General features: G+C 32.5%; 3 protein-coding genes across 4 annotated transcripts; 1 reads left to right on the top strand and 2 right to left on the bottom strand.

Annotated features, from left to right (window-relative positions):
• Nucleotides 1–662: 662 nt before the first annotated feature.
• Nucleotides 663–1,753, bottom strand: LOC120177542. The gene is made up of 2 exons (XM_039183654.1): nt 1,094–1,753; nt 663–1,046 (listed from the first exon to the last, which is right to left on the bottom strand). The coding sequence occupies exons 1-2, from the start codon at nt 1,751–1,753 to the stop codon at nt 663–665; spliced, it is 1,044 nt and encodes a 347-aa protein (XP_039039585.1).
• A 2,583-nt stretch (nt 1,754–4,336) lies between these two features.
• LOC120177622 lies at nt 4,337–8,265 on the top strand. Of its 2 annotated transcripts, XR_005521439.1 has the most exons (5): nt 4,338–5,032; nt 7,313–7,477; nt 7,565–7,616; nt 7,708–7,866; nt 7,898–8,263. XR_005521439.1 is itself a non-coding variant. In XM_039183706.1 (4 exons), exons 1-4 carry the CDS (start codon nt 4,776–4,778, stop codon nt 7,795–7,797), a joined length of 564 nt encoding a protein of 187 aa, XP_039039637.1. In that variant the 5' UTR covers nt 4,337–4,775; the 3' UTR covers nt 7,798–8,265. The 2 variants fall into 2 exon arrangements, 1 of the variants encoding a protein (XP_039039637.1); XM_039183706.1 differs by having other exon boundaries at nt 4,337–5,032; nt 7,708–8,265.
• A 3,648-nt stretch (nt 8,266–11,913) lies between these two features.
• Nucleotides 11,914–16,868, bottom strand: LOC120177585 (probable ethanolamine kinase). The gene is made up of 11 exons (XM_039183681.1): nt 16,637–16,868; nt 16,332–16,423; nt 15,910–16,016; nt 15,309–15,414; nt 14,834–14,956; nt 14,470–14,561; nt 14,259–14,343; nt 12,908–13,013; nt 12,718–12,784; nt 12,297–12,389; nt 11,914–12,207 (listed from the first exon to the last, which is right to left on the bottom strand). The coding sequence occupies exons 1-11, from the start codon at nt 16,786–16,788 to the stop codon at nt 12,079–12,081; spliced, it is 1,152 nt and encodes a 383-aa protein (XP_039039612.1). The 5' UTR covers nt 16,789–16,868; the 3' UTR covers nt 11,914–12,078.
• Between the last annotated feature and the right edge of the window lie 6,095 nt (nt 16,869–22,963).

Genomic DNA, 22,963 nt, shown 5'->3' with positions numbered 1-22,963 from the left:
TAAAATTTGAGTTGAATTATTTGAGTTTTTATTTAAATTTAATTATAAATATTTATAATATTATGATATAATTTTATTCTAATTTAAACAATTTTCTATAATCACATACAATACATCTATATTTCTTCATATTTTTTTATATATGATATACATATATCATACAACTTGAGAGACTTAACTTAAACTTGTCATTCACGTTGTAACTAGAATAATTTAATTCGAGTTTATGATATTATAAATGAAAATTAATTTGAGTCGTTTTTTAATTAAATAGAATCAAAAAATTAATTTTTCAAATCAAAATTTGATTGCCTTATATGAAAGTTATCCACCATTGTTAGACCTCATTTTAGGTTAACCACCACCTTAACCCTTGAGAATTTAAATATGAGTAGTTATATTTATAAAGTATATATTAATACTATAAATTATTATTTTTTTGATAGGAATGGAAGGCCTCGCTAAAAACCCCCTTCTTGATTAAAGGAACTTAGTGGTAAGCTCCTTCGGAAGGAGGAAAAGAGTGCCTTAAAAACTTTATTGATAATATAATCTTACATAAGATTTAAACACTACACCACAATACATCCCATAAAACTTAACAACAATTTTCTAATAGACCTTCTCACTGGACCAGAAAATCCAGTGACAGGTCCTTACAGTCAACCTATCCCTTTCTTAGCTAAGCTATCAGCCTCCCCATTGCTCGCTCTTGGAATCCACCTCACTGAATGAACCTTGCCATTTGAAAGAGTCAAAATCTGATTAACCAAAGACAAGTAGAAAACAGGAGCCAAAGCCGGTGATTTAATCCATTCCACTACCGACTTGTAATTACTCTCAACAATCAATCTCCCAACAGAAACCCAAACTGAAGCCAAAAAAATTTCAATACCCCTTTTAATAGCCTTTAATTCAGCTAGCGGAGGAGTAACTTGGTCCACTTTCTCTGAAAAAGTCAAAAGCGTGCAACACTCCGAATCTCTCAATATACCTCCTATGCCTCCACCCGAGCCTCCAAGCCTAACAGCTCCATCAACGTTCATCTTAAGAAAATCAACAGGGGGGGAATCCAACGCAGGTTATGACCAACTCTGTCTAAAGTTAACGAAAACCCATCTGCTAGAGATGGATAACCAATCAGCAAATCCTCCTGAATATTAACCGTAGGAAACTTTGCTAAAAACCATTTTGATAGCCTGAATCTAACTGTAAAGAACAGAAACATGCTGTCCAGGTTAGAACCTTCGAACACTATAGCATTCCTGGCTTTCCAGATTGACCAGAAGATAACACCTGGAATAAACTTCCATATCGTCGAGTTTCCCCTCAACTCACCCCAGGAACTAAGCAAAGCAGGAGGGTCTTGAGGAAGAACAAACGAAATATCCCAGAAGCTAGCTATTTTATTCCACAACTTCCAAGCAACAATACAGGAAATAAATAAGTGTTGAACTGTTTCCTCGTGAATCTTGCAGAAAGGAAACTGTATATCCTCCCCTAAAGAAACTCCTCTCTTAATCAACTCAGCCTTAACTGCCAATTTCTGATGTGCAAGTTGCCATAGAAAAGCTTCCACTCTCGGTGGAGCCAAACCCTTCCAAACTCCTTGTAGCCACACATCATTACTCCCTACCTCCGAGCCAATGTTTTCCCTGCATGATTTAACCGAAAACAGTCCATCTCCACTAGCAGACCAAGAAAGAGAGTCCTCCACCAGCTCTGACAGTTTGACATCCTTTATTTTTGTCATCAAAGCTAACCACTGGTCCAATTCCCAATCACTCAGATTCCTTCTAGTTTGGACATTCCACTCCCAACCACTCGGTCCATAGCTGCCAAACTCAACAATCTCCCCCCTTTATTAATGGAAAGCACATAGATTCTATGAAAAATTATTTTTAGAGGGACCTCATCAGCCCAAACATCATTCCAAAAAGAAATTGATTTCCCATTACCTACTTGCAGCTTCGAATTCAATCTAAGAAAGTTCCCTACCGAATCATTCTTAGAAAAATTATTAGCAATGCCTCTCAAGATCCATGAAGATTTCGGAGAAGTAACCTTTCCAATAGACATAGTGTTCCAACTGATCTTTTGCTTACTACACAACACAGATTTCCAGAGAGAGTTTTTGTCATTGGCAAATTTCCACACCCACTTGCCTAGTAAAGCCCGGTTAGTAAGATTCAAATCAAGGACACCTAGTCCACCACAGTTCAAAGGCCTGCAAACCGTGTTCCAATTTACCCAGTGAATCCTCCGCTTATCCCCCTTCTCACCCCAAAAAAAGTTAGCCATTAAGGAATTAAGCTTCTTTCCGATATTGCACGGCATTTTGAAAAGAGATAGAAAGAAAATCGGCAAAGAGGTTAGCACCGACTTCAACAGGACTGTCCTCCCAGCCAAAGACAGACAAGACGCTTTCCACCCCGCAAGTTTGGAACTAAAATTCTTAAAGACCGGATCCCATAGAGCCTCTGTGTTTTTCCTAGCTCCCAAGGGAAGTCCCAAGTATTCTGTAGGTACAAAACCAACCGAACAACCCACTTGTTCTGCCCAATCCGATAACACTCCCTCTTCCAAATTGATACCGAACAGCTTACTCTTTGCTAAATTGAGGTGTAAACCTGTCATAATGCTAAAGATCCTCAGCACCCTTTTTACATTCTTGATCTGATTAATGGAGGCTTGACAAAAAATTATTAAATCATCGGCGAATTGTAGATGGGACAGCCTGGTAGAATTTCCAGAATTCCCCATAATAATACCCTGGAATAAACCCCTCTCGATTGCTTTAGAAAGCATCAAGTGTAGCATCTCGCCTATAATTTTGAACAAAAGTGGAGAAAGACTGCAGCCTTGTCTAAGACTTTTTTCCATTGCAAACTCCTCAGAAGGTGACCCGTTAACAAGAATCGAAATAGAGGCTGTAGACAGACATTGAGTAATCCACGATGACCATCTGTTTCCAAATCCCATTTCTTTCATTGCTCTAAACAAAATAGGCCATTCCACAGTGTCGTATGCTCTTCGGAAGTCAACTTTAAAAACTACCCCTTGTAGTCCTTGTTTTCTCCAGAAATCAATACCTTCGTTCGCAATGAAGGCGCAATCCAATAACTGTCTCCCCGGAATAAAAGCAAATTGGGATTGACTTATTATGTCGCCAACACAGCCACTCAACCTTTTAGATAATACTTTTGAGAGAATCTTGTATAAACTACCTACAAGGCTGATTGGTCTAAAATCCTCCACACTTTCCGGATTAGTCTTCTTCGGAATGAGTGTAATAAACGCGTGATTAACTCCGTGTTCCCATTTTCTACCTATGAAAAAATCCTGGAAAAACTTCAATACATGTTCCTTTAAACCCGGCCAACATTTCTTGAAGAAGCCCATGGTAAAGCCATCCGGTCATGGTGCTTTAGAACTATCCGAAGAAGCTATCGCTTGCCATATTTCTTGTTCCGTGAACTGCTCCTCAAGTTTTAAAGATTGGAACCCTGATAGCATAGCAAACTCCAGGGATAAATCCTCTACACCCAGCGTTGACATAGAACTATAGGATTCCTTAAAAAAGGCCGCAATATGCAACTTAATAGATTGCGGATCTGCAACTTCAGAACCATTGATCTTCAAACTAGTAATTTCATTTCTCCTACTCCTGTTTAGAGCAGTTAAATGAAAAAATCTAGTGTTTCTATCCCCATCTTTAATCCATTTCGCCCTTGATTTCTGGAACCAGATGCTTTCTTCGATCCTATACAACCTCCATAGATCCGATCTGAACTGTAGCAGATGCCCCCAGTCCTGTTGGCAGAGGTCCCCAGCTTGAGCTTTAAATTCAAGATTATTTATCTTCAATTCCAGATCTGCTATGGACTCAGAAATTCCATTGAACTTTCTGCCCGACCAACTTCTAATCGCTTTTTTAGTTTCTTGAAGAATGCTGAAAATGCCCCTACTCCTTCTACTCCTTCTACTCCCCCTCGAAACATTCAAGGATGATTTAACTATATCCTCAAACCCTTTTTCCTCTTGAAGATAGTTAAAAAATCTGAATGTTATTTTTAAAAATCTAAAAATAATTTTATTTTTAGAAAAATAATCAAAAATATATAATTTAACTAAAATAAGATGAAAGGACAACATATTGTGTCATTTTAGGTAGAAGAAACGAATGAGTTAAGGTCAGTCGTTATAAAAGTAAAGCAAAACGGCTCATTTTTTAAGTTTTGCCCAATAAATTATTCTCTAGTTCAGAACTGAAAATGCCAAAAGACTGAACTATCCTTCTTTAATATCATTTATTACGCCATTTTCTTTGTTCCTGATATTAATGACTAGAGTCTGGAGGAGAAGCATAACGTGGTTATCAAGGGAAACTGAATCTGTATTTGTATTTGGGTTTTGTGAGATTTTGTGGGGCTTTTGATGGGTTTGTTCTCATTCTTCTTCTTTTTCAAGATTTTCTTTCTATTGAATTGTTTTAGACAATAAAACTTGGAACTTTCCGTCTGGGTTCCTTCACCAATTTCATTTCTACTGTGGGTTTCATTTTTTTTTCTTCTTCAATTTTCGATTCCAATTCCTTAGATTTCTTATTCAGACAAGGTGTTTTGATTTGGACATTGGAGTAAGGTTTAACAGTGAAAGTTTACTAGTTTCTTCATGGAGTTCCGTTCCAGGAAGTGGGTTTTTTTTAGTTCTTGAAAAGTATTTTCTTCTTTTTCTTTTTTGTGGGATTTATCTTGTGAGAGAGGATTAAAAATATGTCTGGTGGGACACCAGTTGCTGGTGGATATATGAGGCAAAGGCATAGTCAAGGATATGGATCAGGCAATGAGGACCTTGAAGATGATGCATGTTCTAGGTTACAGCCTCTGTCACCAGAAACTCTGAGAACTAGAACTTGGACTGAGATTCTGGAGAATTTGCTCTGGATTGCTTCAGCAATCTTCATAATCTACTTTGGTGATAGGCACTCCAATTTGATATATCTGCTCTGGCACGACGAGCGAATCAGAAGGTAACTGAGTGGATCAAATTTTAACTTGGTGTGGTTTAGAGCAGTCATATGTTGTATTTGTAGTGTGATTTGTAAGAGATATTGGTGTTAGTTAAGTGCCCATAATGCTTGAATGTTGTTATTTGGCTGTTGGATAAATGCTAATATCCTGTTCTATGTGACTGTGACTTCTGAAAACATATAATGCCCCTTCACAAGGTTCATTATTATTTTTGTTTCGGTTGCTTCAATGTCAAAGTTAAAAATAAAACAACAATTAAGGGTTCCTCTGATTGTTGCTTCAGTTGGTTCAAAAGTTGAACTTCTCTGGATTCATTTGATAGTGTTGCACTAAATCGGTGGACTTAAAAGTAGAACTAAATTTTCTGTTGCAGAGCTCCAAGTCTCCATCTTAATTGTTGCTTTGCACTTTGTTCCTATGTCTAATCGAGTAGTTAATATTTTGGGTTTAAATGATTGTTTCTATGTGCAATTCCACTTAGATCAGTTTAAGCACGGAATTTATGTACACTATAAAGGCAGCTCCAGCTTGTTAATAGAGAAGGCAAGGAGCTCTGTTGTTAATAGAGATATTAGATATCTTTTTTTTTCGATTCATCTAAATGTCTGGAAGAGTTTGTTTTGAAAAGATTTACCTTTTGGACAATGTTTCTTTTAAATATTACATTTACTGGTTAAACGCTACATTATGGAAACATGTAATGTCTAATGTTTTGTATCTTCTTTACATCATCTTATTGTGACCATATATATGTTTGTACTTGTGCATGCATGTACATCCCATGATAAAATCAAGCACTTTGCGAACAATCATATTGTTTACAGAAGAATGGAAGAAGTATCCGCAATTATTAACTAATTGAAATTGCTTATTGACTATTCTATTGCAGTTGAATTTATTCATTTTATCATGTTTAATATTTTATTTTATTTTATATGTTAACTTTATTATATATTAACACTCTTAGCTATGTCTTCTGGATGATGAATTTTGTTTGACATTATATGATGAATTGATGATATTGAAACACCATGTGTTTGTTGTGTGTGCATGTTTTTCTGTTATTCGTTATAACCCATGTGCTTTTCTTTGATGTGATAAGGCACTTCTAACCAGGGACTTCATAATGGATATGATACCAGACAAACTTATGGAAAATATGTTTTATTTAGCTAGTTCTCATGTTCTGCTCAGTTGAATTTTATTAGCATCACTTTGTAAGTTGTGCAGCTTGTATCATTCTGCACTCTTTTATGACGCAGGATCGGAATACATATCATGATATAAATAGCTTTCTAACAGTTGAGATCACATATCCAAATGTATGTTCATTGAAATCACTCGGAATCATGCATTTTATGTACCTTTACATAGCCTTGACATCATGTTAGCTGGATTATGGACATGTTGAACAATTGCCAGAAAAGTGAAGTTCATCCTTTGTAACCAACAGTCTACCTGTGAGAACCTTTGCATTTTAAATGCAATTGTCCTGAGTGGTGTCAATAGCCTTGTAAAAGTTACGGCTGAGGCCTCATTCAGCTGTACTATCAAGAAAGTGCTACCGTGATACTGATCGTTTTCTTATGTAATGGTGTATTGGTGTTGATGGCCTTTGTTAGGAACTAGGATCTAAAAGTATTGAACTTTTTGCAAGAAATGCAGTTTACTTTTTCGTATGATTTCTTCTATGATATTATTGCCAGTGGAAAATTTACTGGTAGTATCTTTTCCCTGTTTGAATTAGAATAGTTTTCCATTTATTCTTTCTTGTTCCTGGAACTTTTATGTAAAATTGGAAAGTTTGTATATTTCCTATTTGATAAGTCTCGGTGTATATATGTCATGTTATTCTGTTGAATAACAAGCCTTAAATTATCTATTTCTTGAGAATTTGTGTGATGACATTGTGGTTTCTCCCCGAGGCCTGTTCCGTGCTGTTGATTTTTCCAGTTATCTGCTGTGGCTGTGAACCAAACCTAACTGTTTTGAGGGTCCTTCCAATTTATCTAACATGCATTGGATAAATGGCCTCTGTAATATACCAGTGAAACTTTTATTTTTTTTCTGTAAATTTGTGATAAAAATATTTTCATTATTCATTCACTAATTGATTAGTTTAACTTTTGAATAGCCCTAATACTGCTTTTAGTTATGAGTTGCAACATTTGCTTCATTTTCCGTTTTTCGTTGCTCCACATAGAGAAACTGTTTATATATTCATGGGTGTGATTCAGCTTCTATAAAAGATAATCACTTGTCATTTAATTCCTGTGCAGAATGCCTTTGTACCTTGGCTTAACTGGAATTGGATTGGATGTTGCCCTCTTCTTTTATACAAGTATGTTATCATGGAGTGTGAGAAGGTTCGACGATAAGTGGGAATTCTTGTGCATCATTGCTTTTCCATTTCTTACCTTGCTCGGACTTGTCTCGTTTTGCTTGTAAGGAAAACGATCATGTTATTTCTTCATTGATTCATTGTGGCATCTATAAATTCATTCATATTTTGCTAACCTTTCTTCATACAGGCTTTGCTTTGCGTTGTGGCCTATTTGGGGTTTCTTGACCTTTCCTCTTCTGGTACAGTTCACGGCATTTATTTTGTTGTTTTCACTTTACCGATATATGACCTTCGGAAGCCGTTTAATGTTCCTTTCTTTTTCTCGTATAGTTCACACTCTTTATGGCTGGCCTAGTTCTATACCCTCATATCATGATCGAGACATTGAGGCCACAAAACGATTCTTTCCGTATAGACTAAGCATTCCGGTATAAAGACAGTACTGACTTACATGAAGATAGAATCTAAACAGATAGTTGGCAGCATCAGCTATTGCCTGGAAAGTGTTTCTTTTAGGATTCTGACTTAGCTTCTCGTCACAGTTTCTCTCCTTTGGTGTGTCGATGAATGATGATGTGGCTGATTGTCATGAATTAGACTCATCTCTTATACCTTGCCTCGATAGTGCTTGATTCACCTTGTTATTGCATCTTAGGATTTCGAGTACAACGATCGAATACCAGAGGGAAGGTCTATTTGACTGTTAAGTTTGAGTTCATGTGATGGTATCGAGGTATCGTTTGGATAGATAGACATGATTGTTCTTTCAGATGAAATTCTTTTGTAGTGAAGCACATCTCTTTCCCTGTGTTTTCTTTTCCGAAACAAAGAGGATATAATGGAACGAGTGTCATTTTCTACTGCAGCAGTTTTAGCTCATTTGTTATTGTTTGTTGTAATTGGCTCCTGTTGCATTTTCAAATATACATGCATTAATGATATGTATGTGGAGGGATTCATTTATACAATATGCATGCACGTGCGTTAGAAACTTTTGTTTACAAAAAGATGTCTCAAAGAAAGATATGATTGGATGTTACAAATAAAAGGCTTTTATAATAAAGTTATGAATGCTGTTTTGTGTGGTCATTCTGTATCAACGTCTTTCCTGCTCATTTTCTTTTCTTTTACTTATAAATACAGTTACATTTTTTTTTAATTTTGAGAAGCATTAAATAAAAGAAAATGAGTTTTATATGTGATTAACTCTTATATTAATCTATTTTACACACTTATATTTATATAAAATGAGTTTTTTTATTTGAGTTCTGTTGAGAATAATCATTATACCTTCATGAGGTGAATTTCCGTACAAGATATTAAGTTACTTCGAGGCTGTCATAGAGAGGTGAACTGTACAAGCATAGAGTATATAATTGATTAAATTTATTTTTTATGTAATAATTAATTAATAATTTAAATGTAATTTAACTTAAAATTTTAAAATATACATACGAGATGAATTCATTTGAAATTGAAAAAAATGAGTGGTGGGATAAATTTTTTTAGAAGAAAGATTATTTTTTTGATGAAATTTTGTTTTTATTTGGGAATTTAGACACACGAAATTGGGAAATTTTGGTGTCAAATTCATTTTTTTAATATATTTTGGCAAATTTAGAAGTTGGGGGCTGGTGGGATCGGTGTCCAATAAGATATTTTGGGTTAATTGTGCTCAAGCTCCACCAGCAATCATTTTTTCTACTTTGCAATTTGGTTTTCGTTTTCTTTCATTTTAGTCATGCTTAATTGTAAATATCTTCTTGAGTTTTCAATTCAATGCAATTTAATCTTGTATACATTCTGTTGACAGCTCATGTATTGTATGTTATAACTAAGGGTGAAATCATATTATTTTACTAAAAACATAGGTAAGTTGTGCGAATGTTTTATCCTATGCGATGGTTGCCCTTTCTCTGTGTATATTAATATTGTTGATCACATGATATCATTTTTGCATAATATATATGTTAGCCTCATGTGCATCATCTGACCTAGTTACATAATCGGATTAAGGGTAATACCCTTTTAATTTAAAATTGTTGGAATGACTTTTCTTAACTCACTAGATAGTCATTTTCGATGATTTTAAATTAAGAGTATATCCCGTCAGTGACACCTAAATAAATTTTGATTCTTCACCTTAAAATTTGGGAATGAAAGAAAAATAAATGTTCGACTATTTAAATTTGTTGAGAAAAGATCGTTAGAACTTACCTAAAGATTTGGTCTTAGTATTTTTAAATATTCGAATATTCTTTATCTTTCTAATGGCTTGGTAATTTTAATTTAATTTATTTGGTGCTTCTGAATATTATAAAATTCATATCTTTATTGTTTTAAGGGATCATAAACCAAGTTAAATCCGAATTTGTAAATTTCATTGTAAATACATTAATTAATCGACTAGGTACCGATTTAGGGCGTTGTGAGGGTGTTAATCATTCCCCACACATAACCGACTCCCGAACTCATTTTTTGGTAACGCAGACCTCTATTTGTCGTTTTAATTGAAATTAATTTTTATTTAAAATGGCAAAACGTTTTTGGGTGCCCAGTCACACCCTAATCAAATATTGGTGGCGACTCATAGAACTGTATGTTTTTTATCGTAAAGGAATTCTCAAATTTTCGAAACGAGATGTTTTCTAAAATCGCATTGTTTTTAATTAAAAATCAATCATGAAGAAGATAATTAAAAATAGTATGGTTTTCAAAATCTCGCTTCTTTAAGAAAAAAATTGTTTCGACACATTCTAATTACTTTTAATTTTCCTTTCTCTCTTTAATGTGCATAATTATTAAATTAAATGTTAATTTTAGAATCTTTTATTTTAGTCACTCATGTTTAATTATATACTTCTATATATATATATATATATTATAGTTGTTTTAATTAGATCCTTGTATATTATTTAATTTATTTAAATTATATTTTGTAATTTCATGTTTAATCAATTTGGTCCTTAAAATTTTACTATAATACCCAAACTTTATAAATTTTTGTTCACCAACTTTTTAAATGAATTCAAATTAGTCCATTTTTATATTAATTTTAACTTAACATTTTATAATTATTTTGATTTGATCCCTCATCCATGCTAGTTGTTTAATTTATTTAAATTTCAATTTGTAATTTCATGTTTGCTCAATTTAGTCCTTAAAATTATATTTTTATTAAAATTGACCCATAATTATGTATATTTTTTCAATTTACTCCAAATTATATACAATTACAAATTACAATGTCGCTCATGAATGACGAAAAAATAATTAACCTAAAAATGATCCGATTTGAACTCAATACGTACTCGGTAAGATCCAACTTGAATTTTGTTTGTCAATGATGTGACTTGATCTAAACGATATCCGACTGAAGTCCATCTGAACCTAAATTAACCTGGAATTTAACTAATTCGGACCTGAACCATTTTGACATGAATTGACATTGATCCGAACTAAAATTAACCCGATCCAAACCCAAATTGAATTTGATGTCAAATCAACCTTAAAATGACCCAGACTGATTTTGACTAGGATCCGACCTGATCTGAGTTGAATCATAAAATTGACCTGACACGACTTGTATCTAATTTGACCCGACCTGACAGGATTCGACTAAACATGAACGATTACCTAATTTTACATCCCTATCCTCAATAAAGCATATTGGGTTGTACATGTAAGATTTATTTACGAGTCCGACAAGTTTTACTCCGCAATTTTGGCCCGTAGGCGGGCTAATTATTTAGTCCAATACGACACTAGATATTTTATTTTGGGAATAACAACATTTGTTATAGTAACTTTGGAATTCGTCACGTGGGCTTGACGAATTCTAAAAAATTATTTTTTATTGGAATTTGTCACTTCGTGGGCATGACAAGTTTACCCTGTATTGTAGCATTCACCGTAGATTCCAAATTAATTTTGAAGATAGACCTAATTGACTATATTTTTACCTGCATGACCTATTGGCCAATTTTCCCTTACACTATTTTATAATTTATATACTAACTTGATTTTTGTGTTGCTTTTCTTTCTTTTGCATATGCGAAAAATACATTGATTTAGAGTCGGTCACTAGAAATAAAAGTTGATTGAAAAAGATCTTATAATCCAAAGATGAGTGTAATTCAACAGTTGATGGGACCTTATGATATAAAGCAACTTTTAAGTCGAAGGATTTCTTCTGATACAAGCTTACAGTTACAAGTAAATCCCATATTCATGAATGTTGTTTTATGAGATCATCTCTAAATCAACATTTCTGCAGCTTTACATTCGAACATTCGACATTGCTTTCTTATTACATTATCATTCACATTTAGGATCCAAGTCATAAAGTCCTGGAAAACAAGTTCAGGATGAAGTGTGCCATTGAATTTGAAGGGGTCGTTTATTTATGAAGTGGTACTAATAACGTTTTCTGTTTCAATGTGCAACGCGGAGTCGATTACCAGCTAACAAAATACCTTGATCCAATCTGTTGGCTGCGGTGAAATCCCAAGAGATCATGAAAGACGAAAGGATATATCGAGACGGTCACCTGAAATTGCTTTATTCTGCCAATCTGTTAAACCTTACAAATCACAAAGAGAATATACTAAACAAGATCACTAGCACAGAAGGAATCAAAATACTCGACATATAAAGCTATGATGTATAGAAGTCGACTATTCGTGGGAAACGCTAAGAATCTTATGCTTTTCCAGATCCTGATAAGTGAGATTTTGCAAGGGAGATGCACATCTCCTTCTGCTTCTTGTATTCGTTGTACCGCGAGAAGAAATACTCGATATAATCAAAATCAATTGGAGACATCCTTGCCTATGATTAGAAGGAAAAAAATGTCTCAAGATGGATGTCATGGTTTCTGGGGAATGAAAAGAACAAGCATAGTTGGGGAATGAAGATACCTGGATTATGGCCCATAATGCCCAATATATATGTGAAGCTAACATGAACGTATTTGCCTCCACATAGAGAGCTTCAAGATCTTTTTCGGATACCTGTGGTTAATAAAAGGAGCTTTAGTGTATAGATTTTTCAATTTGGAAACATAAAACACAGTATAAGTTATAAAATCTAACTATATCCGTCAGTACGAAAGACTCTTTAAAGGAAAATACGTAAACAAGATCGAGTTATAGCAATATTCAATTTGCGTTTCATAGTTTGAAGCCTTAAATCACAAACACGTGATTATCTGCACGCTTGCTGATAACCAAGTTACTATGGTTCTAAGACCTTTCTAATATGATAACGAATATTCTAACTGAACACGCACGCAAAGAATGCTCGAGAAAACATGTAAAAATAACTAAGAGATGCCCTTACCTCGTATGGTTTTTCAGGTTGTAAGTAATGCCTAAAAAAATGATATTGTTCATCTTTACTGGGATACCTGTGCATTGACACCATGTTTGATAATCAGTAGGTAAACGCCAATCTATTCAAGAATTCATCATTGTTGCACAAGAAATCATGGAGAATCGCAATGCAGAAAATATAGTAGAAAGAAACGTACAAGCTATAGTCACAGTCATAGCCTGCATATTCATTGAAGTGATTTCCGATGTCATACCCTCTGTAGTTGTAAGACCCATACTCAAAGTCTATGAAGTAGAGTTTTTCTGGACATTAACAACATTAATAATTAAGTCAGCACACAAAAATTGAAACAATATTCTTAAGTTCCATCCAATAGTTAGACACCAACTCAATAGCACATTCTTCCGTCTTTAGGTTACTGGTTTCGTGAGACGTCCTGTTCCTATTTGTTTATCATGGTAACAACCCAGTGTTTCTAACTTTCTGGTAAGCAATAAGATTAATAATAAACTTCTTACAGGGATAAAGGTATAGCCAAATAGTACATCCTTGAATGTGTGTCATACCACACACTACTTTGCACTTGTTTTGAGGGTGTATTTCGTATTAGATAAAAGTATTGACAATATTTCTTGGATGCTGACTAGTGCACAACTGATGTAGTTTCAAGTAATAAGATATGAAAATGCCCACATATGGATGCATTTCTTTCTCATCTTTTTTTTCTCCCCCTTTGATTCTTGCATGCTTTGAAGAATGTGGCAAACATATCTAAGGCATACTACACAAACTTATTTTGGTTGGAGATAGACAATTACAAAAGAAAGGTCAAATATGGCATCATGTGGTCAATAGGCCTTATCTTTAAGAAAAATCTGGTAAAACTTATTGTTACATTTTTGCAGGATTTACACATTGCTAACAGCCTATATACCCGCTAGATCTCGTATTGGCATTGGAATATTCTCAATTCTGCATGCATTGGTGTTTTGTTTTTTAAGAACTACTATGCAATAGTTTACAGATACTATTATTCCTTCATATGTCTAACCAGCAGTGTTGGTTCAGTTTTCATTAAATATATTCTCTAGAGCGACAATCAAACCCAATATCAGCAACTGAAAATTTCTTTGGATAAAGACACTGCACTGCACCCATATTGACATCCATGACTATGCCAACCAAGCTTCCTGTTTACAACTTAACATTGTCAGATCTACCACCGCGTAATGTTCTATCTTTAAGAACCATTATGCAATAGTTTGTAGATATCGTTTATGTTATGCCTAACCAGCAGTGTTGCTTCACTTGTTGCTACTGATAATATGTTTATCTATTGATTGTACAAAGTGCAAAAACTAAACCCAATATCAACAATATGGAAATATGCTAGGATAAGGACACTGAACTCATCTTGAAATATGAGTGCAAAAGATACAACCTAAACATGAATATCACATATGGACCTTCTTTGAGTGTGAACAGGACGAGAAGAAAGATGCCAGGCTGGCACAGGAACAAACTCAAAATTGTAAGATCAGGCATACCTTGTTCATCATTAAGCATCAAATTACCAGAAAGTAAATCATTGTGAGCAAACACCACTGGAGCATTGAGAAGGCCTGCCAATTCCTGCTCCATCATCAAGAGACACTCTTGTAAACAGATAAACTTGTTGATGTTGAATCAAAACATATAATCAGAGATACATAGCACCTTCCCTTCATCAGCACCAGATGAAAAAAAAAGAGATCTTACCTTAAGCTGTGTAGCTTCCCTATGCACTTCCTCGAACGAAATTGTCTCGTATATCTTCTGTTTATCAGTATCTTCAAACTGGAGAGAAGATGCTGCAAAGGGAGGCTTCATGGGTTAGATATACATCGAATGCTGCTAGGTAATAATCTTAAGAGAAAACTAAATGAGTCCAGCCCCAACATTGCTAATGACAATTGGCAAAAGCAGACATAATCAATCAAAACTCCAGACAAGTGATACTCTCCAAAAAGCCAAAAGTTGAAGATAAACAAAACAAAGAAGACAAATATCAGAGCCACAACAACCAGAAGACTGTCCATTTCATTTTTTTACGGAAACATGTAAAAGAAGTCGGTTCTCAAACCTTTCTCAAAGAACTTAAAGAGATCAACCCATAGTTGAGGTTCTTTAGAACCTGGAATTTCCACTTGATGGAATCTTCGAAGTTGCTTAGCAATTTCAGAAGCCAGCTTTGGCTTTCTCATGTCTGGCAAGGGGGAAAATACGTAAAAAGTATATTAGTTCACAGCTAGCAGGCCCAACAATAAATGGCAGTTCAAGTACAACAATTGTCAGTATTAATGGTAGAAATTAGTTGCCACAGAAGTCAATGCCTAATAGACTAATTAATTGTGGCATCTAGGCCAAATATTGATGATAGTCATGAAATAAATAGGACCATAAAAGGTTCAAGAGGCAGATAACTTTGTTACTGATGTTGCGAACATAGAACATGAAACCAAGATGCTCACAGGCATAAACCCTCCCAAATAACCGGTGTTTAAAGAATACAACTTCATGTGCAATGCCTACTCCCATAGCAGACCTCTCATGCTTACCTGATGCAGTTAAGGTACGTGCATTTATAAAAGATTGTACCATCCCATTTCCAAATACACCAAGCAATTTGGCACCAAATCCTGCAGCCGAGAGGTATTTGATTGCCTAAACACAATATCAAGATGCAAATTTAGAATGAAATGAAAAGGTCATCAAACAGAAAGGCATTGATGGAACCAAAAAAACTAAAAAAAAAAGAGTTGGATGCACCATCATAACTAGCAATAATTTAGTTCCAAAAACACCAAAAGACGTACAAAACTATCTTTTGAATTCCCATCGTACCTGAAATTGTTAGCATATCCCTACTAAATGCATGTAAGCAAGATAATATCAAAACAAATAAAAAATAAACAATTCATTTGGCTAAACCAGACTACATATCCATGAAGTCATTGACACCTTAGTTCACCAAAACACTTCCAGAGAAGATTCAGAGTTTAGAGCTAGGAAACACAACACTGACAAGTTTTGCGTAAATTTTTAAGCAATGTTTTAGCACTTTATATTATACCTACCAAAATCCATGAACTAAAATTGCAATTCTCCATAAGGAAAATTTTCTACAAATAAAAAGTAACAAAAAGCATCGGAAAATACCGTCAACTCACGTTCCCGGTTGATGACATAATCTGTGTTAGGTCCATATAATCTAACTGTTACAGACACATTTTCTCCATTTTCTTCCTTCACAGAAACCTTTAGCACTGCATTAAATTGTTCATGGTTAGTGAATAATCTGCCACAAAATGGATCAAAAACAGAAAACAGAAGCAGAAAATATAACTGTATAAAATAAACACAAAAGGCAACCAAACTCTGGTTTTGCAGCTCTAAATACGGACCATTCCTTTTTCCTTTTTCCTTTTTTCTTTTCCAATTTAAAACGCAATAACTGTAAATTAAGTATGAAAATCTGGTCCAATAAATATGAATACTACAAATCAATTTAGCTCGCTAATCTGGAGAGAGCAAAAGTTTCCATAAAAAATATAACAAACATAAAAAAGCAAAGCGCTCACAAAGATTCGTGATGCCGCCTGATACAGTTTCGACGGAGAAGCAGGACTCGTTATAATTCGCCCATTTCGGAAACAGATCCTTACACAACGCGCTGCAAAGATGTATAAACCGAGAAAAATGTCAAAAAAGTCAAAACAAACTCGAATTTCCGGGGCGTTTGAGCTGCTTGTAATTAACTTAAACATAACGAAGCAAATATCGAAGATCCGATGTTTTCAAATGAGAATCAAAGCCTATATAACAAGCTAAGCGATAGAAACGAGAGAAAAAAGCAAGAAACGGAGAAGAGAAAAGAAAGACGAACATGACGCGAGGGACCATGAGGGGAAAAGAAAGAGCGGTATCAACCAAGAGATTAGAGTGAGGGATTGAATCGTCGACGGTTGAAACGCCGTTGACGCTTTGCTTGGCACGGTTTGCTTCCATGGCGGTCCAGATGTTCTCGGTTGCTCCCATTGGCGTGCAATGCTTAGAGCTTATATTAAACAAGTTCGGACAGAATTCGAAAGCAGCGAGACTTTCGGAGAAGGATATTTTAATATAGGGTGAAGTGGGAAATTTTTTTGAAATTTTGGAAAATGATGGAATTCAAGGGAAAAAGACGGGTATGGTCCTCCTATAATTGTAATTCGTTTAATTTAATAATAGGTACCTCAAAGTATACTGTATTTTTCACTGTTTTCTTTTTCACGTATTGTAATACTCAAATTTTAACTAGTGACTAAAATAAAAAATTTGAAAGTTTAATGGTTAAAGTATAAAGTTTAAATGTTTAGGGACCGGGATTGTAATTTTTAAAAGTTATAGGTTTTAGTTCGTAAATGAACCGTTTGGTTTAAAACGAGGATTTTTGTGGGAATCTGATTTTCGGTATAAAATTTGTGTTAAAAACTATAAAGCGATAAAATTCGGTATTAAAATCATATAATCAGATCGAACCGGAATTTTAAGAAAATTTGAAAGATGTTAGAAAATGGTTAGAAATATTATTTTCATATTTTAGATCAGAGAAATTTGGCTCATAACTGTACAATTTTTCATATTTGACCGAACAGTGGAATTTTAATGACTAAAATACAAATTTCGAAAATTGCATGGCCAAATTAGAAAGTCAAATTGATTCATCTTTGATTAAAAAATATTTTAATGGAGAATATGAAAATGACATTTGATAAATTTTAAGATTCAATAATGGTAAAAATGAAAATTTTCAAGAATTGAATTTTAAATTCAACTAAATTGGTTAAATTGTCATGTGTACTAGAAAATGTCTAAAAAAATTTAGATTTCTTCTTCCTCCGACAGCTGCTGCCGTGAACCCCTTCAAGGTAAGTAAAAAAAATTCTTTTCATTTTTTGAGCTATTTTAGTAATATTTTGGAAAAAGTTGTGAAATAGAAAAATGTTCTACATCAAATTCTCTATCATTTGGTACCAATATTTCATAGTGAAGATGCTTATGTGTTGAGATTGAAAGTTAGGGTTTATGTAAGGTTTTGTGATTTTGAAGAATTGATAAAGGATTTTTAGGTTTTTGATGTTGAAGATTAATTTTCAAGCATGTGTGATGTTTAAAATCATGTGTAGTGCTTTGTATAGGATTCGACCATACCTAGGATTTTAGGATATTGGTTTAATTTGGTTTAATTTGGTTTAATTTGATGTTGTTATGGTTAGAGTAACATGAATTTAATCTAAGAAAGTTGAATTCATGCTTGAAATGAAAATCAAGTCCTAAAAGACTTGTTGTATTCGGCCATAGGGAGGAATTTGGGAAAAATGTGAAAATTTTCCTATGAATTAGAAATGATATTAGAAGTATTCTATGTTATTTGGAGATCAATTTGGAACCTTGAAAATGAAAAAGGGCTAGTTTACAAGTTTTAAGGATTTTGGGACATTATTGTATAAATGTGAGATTTGGAGTATTCAATGATAATATTTAGTATTAAGATGCTGGAAAATTAAGTTACAAAGTTGGTTGGAACCAAATTTCAAGTTAGGTAAAATTTAGGGGTGGAATTCAAAAAGTCTAAGAAATATAGGAACTTGATTTCAAGTTTTTAAATGTGAAAGCACCATTTGAGTAAAATAATACACTGCTGGAAATCTTATTTATGTGCTGATTTTTTTAGTTTAAATGTTGAGTTGGGATCGAATTTCAAGTTTATCAAATTAGGTGTTGAAATTGAAAAGTTTCAGAAAGTTAAGGATGAATTTGCAAGCTTTTGAGTGTTTTTAAATATTTTATTGAGGTGATGGAAATTTTATGTTATTAATGTAAAATAATCATAATGGTAAAGGATCATTATGAAGTTAATAGAAAAGTTAAGGTGAATTCTAGAAAGAATTCATAATTAGTGGTTTGATTGTGTAGTTGGCAAATGTTGAAGGGTTGATGGAGAAAATAAATATTCATAAGATTGAATAAGTATTTTGAGAAGTTTCAAATTTTGATGGGAATATGATTTAGTTTTATATCGATTTAAGTATCGGATTTATTTCTATCGAATTTTATATTTAAGTTTAAATTATATTAGTTCAATGCTAAAATATAGTTTGAATATTTTATGATATTATATAATGTCATCAGATCAAGGTAAATCTAGTGATTCGAGTAGCTTGAAGGGAATGAAAAAGTATGGGATTGAGAAAATTATTGTAAAGAATGTTCAATAGCGAAACAAAAGTGAGTGCATTTAATTTGTGTTTGTATTATGATATAAACATTGACTTGCGATGAGTCAGTGATGGAGTTACTACGGTAAGAATTGACTCCTAATGTTATGTGAAATTGTGATTCTAGCCTAAAGGTCTATTTATTAAGCTTATAGAATTATGAAATTAAGCTAAAGAAGCTAATTAAGGAAAGTTGTCTAGAAATTTGAATTCAAACAATGTGTTTAGAAATTCACCATAAATTATACAAAATTTATTAGAGGACGATCTTTATACCGTTAGATTTTTATATCAGTCTAGATTCGTTTAAAATAGACGGTGACTGATTTCGAGTATACAAAAAGATATGAATTTTTAATCGATTATAGGTCAGAAAATAAGGCAGGAGATTTTGTAGAAACAACTTCTATCATTCAACTTTGAAAATTCCCTATAAATTGTACAAGTGGAACCAGACAGAGTGCCTTATCAGGTTATTCGTATTCGAGTTTAGTTTTCATTAGTGCAAACAAAATAATTTTTCAGTATATTAATTAATACAGAACAATATTTGTTTGATAGTAGTGCAAATTGCCAAAATATAGAATTTTGATAAATTGTATATTGAAAGTAATGGAAGACAAAGGATTTATATCTAAAGCTAAGTGAGAGTTATATTTTGATTTAAAATAATAATAATAAAGTGTTAAAGTGAATCCAATTTGTTTATTTGATTATTGTTATAGTCGAGGACGACTTGTGATAAGTCAACCTCATTTTATTTTCTAGTATAATTTATAAATTTTCAGTATGTAATGTTTATATAATATTTTGTTTTACTAAGTTTTATGAATGATTTGGGTATGAACGACCCAAGTATGATATTTATGATGATGAATTCTAAATATTTACAGTTATCAGATACAATTTAATAAATGATTATGTGACGATAAATATAAGCCCATTATATGTTGCATTGAGAGTCGTATGTACATTTAGCATGCCATTAAGTGAGTTCTTATCAGTTCAGCTTTGGTACATTCGTGTATCAATGTTCAGTTATCAGTTCAGCTTTGATACATTTGTATATCAATGTTCAACACCGTTGGTGCTTATTTAGGTTATGATTGCACTGAAGTGCATTATATATCAGTTTCAGTTATGATTCAGCACCGTGTTATGCCAAGTGCGCACCTTAAACTCACGTACATTATATTCTCTTACATATACATCGGGCTATAATAGTAAATGTGAAAGTTATGAGAGTATGTGAAAGAAAGGAACATAGAATTGAAAAGAAAGTTTTGAAACATGTTTGAATGATAAGAACAAAATTTATTTATGATATTTAATGATGACTTACATGTTTTTTTTGATGAAATCATGAGATGATGATTCTCAGGTTTTCAGAAGGAAAAACGGCATGATTAATCCGGTTTGAAGTTTTAATTGTTTTTATTTAAATTATAGTTTGTTTCTTATATTTTATGAAATTTATGGTTTTATATCTCTTTAATTATATTTCTGCCTCACTAAATTTTACTTAACGCGTGATGATTTTCATGCGTAGGTTCGAATAAAGTAGATGTCATGAAGTGAGAAGTTTGTCAGCATCTTATGCAAAATCAAACATATTGACAATATCAGTAAGACATTCTAACTTTGACTTATTAGTGATAGGTACATTATATTTGTTGGATTTTTTATCAATTTTATTTTAAAAAGGGTTTGTAATAGTAATTAGGATTATTTTTTGTTGTTTTGATTAATCTTAGTATTAATCGTATTTATGAGTGAATAATATAAAAAAGTTATATTTTAAATGGTTTAAAAAAATAAGTGGAATTAGGCCGTTGTGTTTGGATATGAAACAACACTGAACTACCTAATTATCAATTACTATTTACAGACGAAAATCAGATTAATTTTCAATGGTCAAACCTTATTTTATAAATTTATATGGTTAAGGAAAAAATGTTTTTAAGTCAAAAGGAAATTATTAAATGAAACAAAATTTTTAAGCATTTAAGTTCAACCAATGTCAGTTGAATTGACGTGACATATGTAACTCGTATTACAAGATATATATGAGTTATGGGTGTTACACGTATAATAGTGAGAATTTTCGTATAAGATTCTCATCATATTATTTCTTGATTTAGGATTATTATTATAGTGTCAATGAGAAGATGTCAGGAACATCATGTGAATTCAATTTTTCGATGATACTAAAAAATAAAGACGTATGTTAATTTTGGAATTTTCAATTAAAGATTTCATGCACTCTTGTAGTCCGAAAGTATGTAACAATTGCCATAATCTTAAAAATAATGATTGAGATAGATTATTTTAGTAAAAAAAATTGAAACATTATTTTAACCATTATTTTTTATCAAAGTAAATATTTAAAATTGTCATTATTTTCATCTAGATATATGAAGTATTTTTTTATCAAAATAAACATCTAAAATATATTATTTTCTTGATCTAAGTTCATAAAAGTTTACACGTGTTATTGATTAAAAAATACGTCAAGTATCATCGGACCATGGAGTACACTATGTCCTTGACGTGGATATTAGACGAATCTCTGTGCGTATGATTAGAGGTGTTCAAACTTTGGTTAAAATCAATTTAATTGATTAAATTGTAGTTTTTTAGATAAATCACTAGGTTAATTTTAGGATTAGTCGGTTAATGGTGGATGCTTTTTTTAAAACTTTGGTTATCGGTTAATTCAGTTAAAAATTTGTCGGTTAATCATATTAATCGAATTAATTGAAATTATTAAATATTAAATATATTATTTTTATATTAGTTTAGCCTTATCAGTGTTTAAACTTTAGTTTTAATTGAATTAAACGATCCAACTAAATGAATTAATTGAAAATATTAAAATATATAATATATATTATTTATAAATTTATGTTATTTCGATTAACTGATTGATAAATCAAATTTTGTTCAGTTCAATTAATTATTAAAAAAAATCGGTTTGATTAACTGTTTTCTTTGAATATATAACATTTGATCACCTCGGTAGGACAAGGCCCTTTAAAATCATCCAAATTTGAGTAATTCGACAGTGAAAGTGGCCAGTTCTGGCAATTCACAAAAGTAAATCCATCGCCTACGCCTATTGAAAATTTGTGTAGCAGTTCGTCATCATCGATGACTCTCAAAATTCAAAATCCAAAGCTAAAGACATGAAACGATCTCTGTGTTTCTTTTCCCAAATTATAAAATTAAGGTGTTGTTTGTTTATTTCAGAATGATTAAGCGCTGAATGATTCAAATACTGAATGATTTAGAGGATCTGTATGAATTAACACTGAATGTAACATGCTGTTTGATAATGACTCTGAATCATTTAGAATGTATTTCTGTACTGAATCATTCAACACTGTTTTGCTGAATCAGTCAATACTGAATCATTCAGAGGTGAAAAACAAACAGTCTAAATGTTAAACAATTCAACATTCAACGTTGAATGATTCCATTCAGAACCAAACAAACAAACCTAACACTTTAGTTTATGCCCTTAACAATTAAAAAAATCTAAGTGAAAATACATTTGGACCCCAAATTTAAAAAAGAAAAAAATAGGTCTTTATTGACAATTTCCAACCATTAAAATTGTTGTTGTGAGATCACACGTGTCCAATTGTCACATCCCAAAAAACATTACAATAGTTAATAGGGTAAACTACACGTATATCACTTAAATTATTATTATTTTTTAATTTTAATATTTATATTATATTTTTAAATCATATTTAACATTTCATTTAAAGTTAAATTTAATATCTTATCGTTAAAAAATAACAAAATTATTAATATAATACTTTTTATTTTTCAATGATGCCATAACATAATTTTATGATAATACGTCAATATTACCATTAAAATTTTCACCATTATAAATTATCAACTCTTTGATAGATAATATCTTTGGAAAGATTATTTTATTTATT

The sequence above is a fragment of the Hibiscus syriacus genome, unplaced genomic scaffold (genome assembly GCF_006381635.1).
Source record: "Hibiscus syriacus cultivar Baekdansim isolate YM2019G1 unplaced genomic scaffold, ASM638163v2 tig00112293_pilon, whole genome shotgun sequence".
Classification (NCBI taxonomy): domain Eukaryota; kingdom Viridiplantae; phylum Streptophyta; class Magnoliopsida; order Malvales; family Malvaceae; genus Hibiscus; species Hibiscus syriacus.
The sequence above is the reverse complement of the archived record's forward strand: the minus strand, read 5'-3'. Positions and strand labels throughout refer to the sequence as shown.

Coding starts and splice junctions, on each gene's coding strand:
- LOC120177542 (XM_039183654.1), bottom strand. CDS start 1,753: ATGACAAAAATAAAGGATGTCAAACTGTCAGAGCTGGTGGAGGACTCT. Junction 1,047..1,093: donor TTTCGTTAACTTTAGACAGA/GTTGGTCATAAC, acceptor GATTTTCTTAAG/ATGAACGTTGATGGAGCTGT.
- LOC120177622 (XM_039183706.1), top strand. CDS start 4,776: ATGTCTGGTGGGACACCAGTTGCTGGTGGATATATGAGGCAAAGGCAT. Junction 5,033..7,312: donor CACGACGAGCGAATCAGAAG/GTAACTGAGTGG, acceptor ATTCCTGTGCAG/AATGCCTTTGTACCTTGGCT. Junction 7,478..7,564: donor GGACTTGTCTCGTTTTGCTT/GTAAGGAAAACG, acceptor TTCTTCATACAG/GCTTTGCTTTGCGTTGTGGC.
- LOC120177585 (XM_039183681.1), bottom strand. CDS start 16,788: ATGGGAGCAACCGAGAACATCTGGACCGCCATGGAAGCAAACCGTGCC. Junction 14,344..14,469: donor GGGAAGCTACACAGCTTAAG/GTAAGATCTCTT, acceptor ATGATGGAGCAG/GAATTGGCAGGCCTTCTCAA. Junction 13,014..14,258: donor GATGCTTAATGATGAACAAG/GTATGCCTGATC, acceptor GTTAATGTCCAG/AAAAACTCTACTTCATAGAC.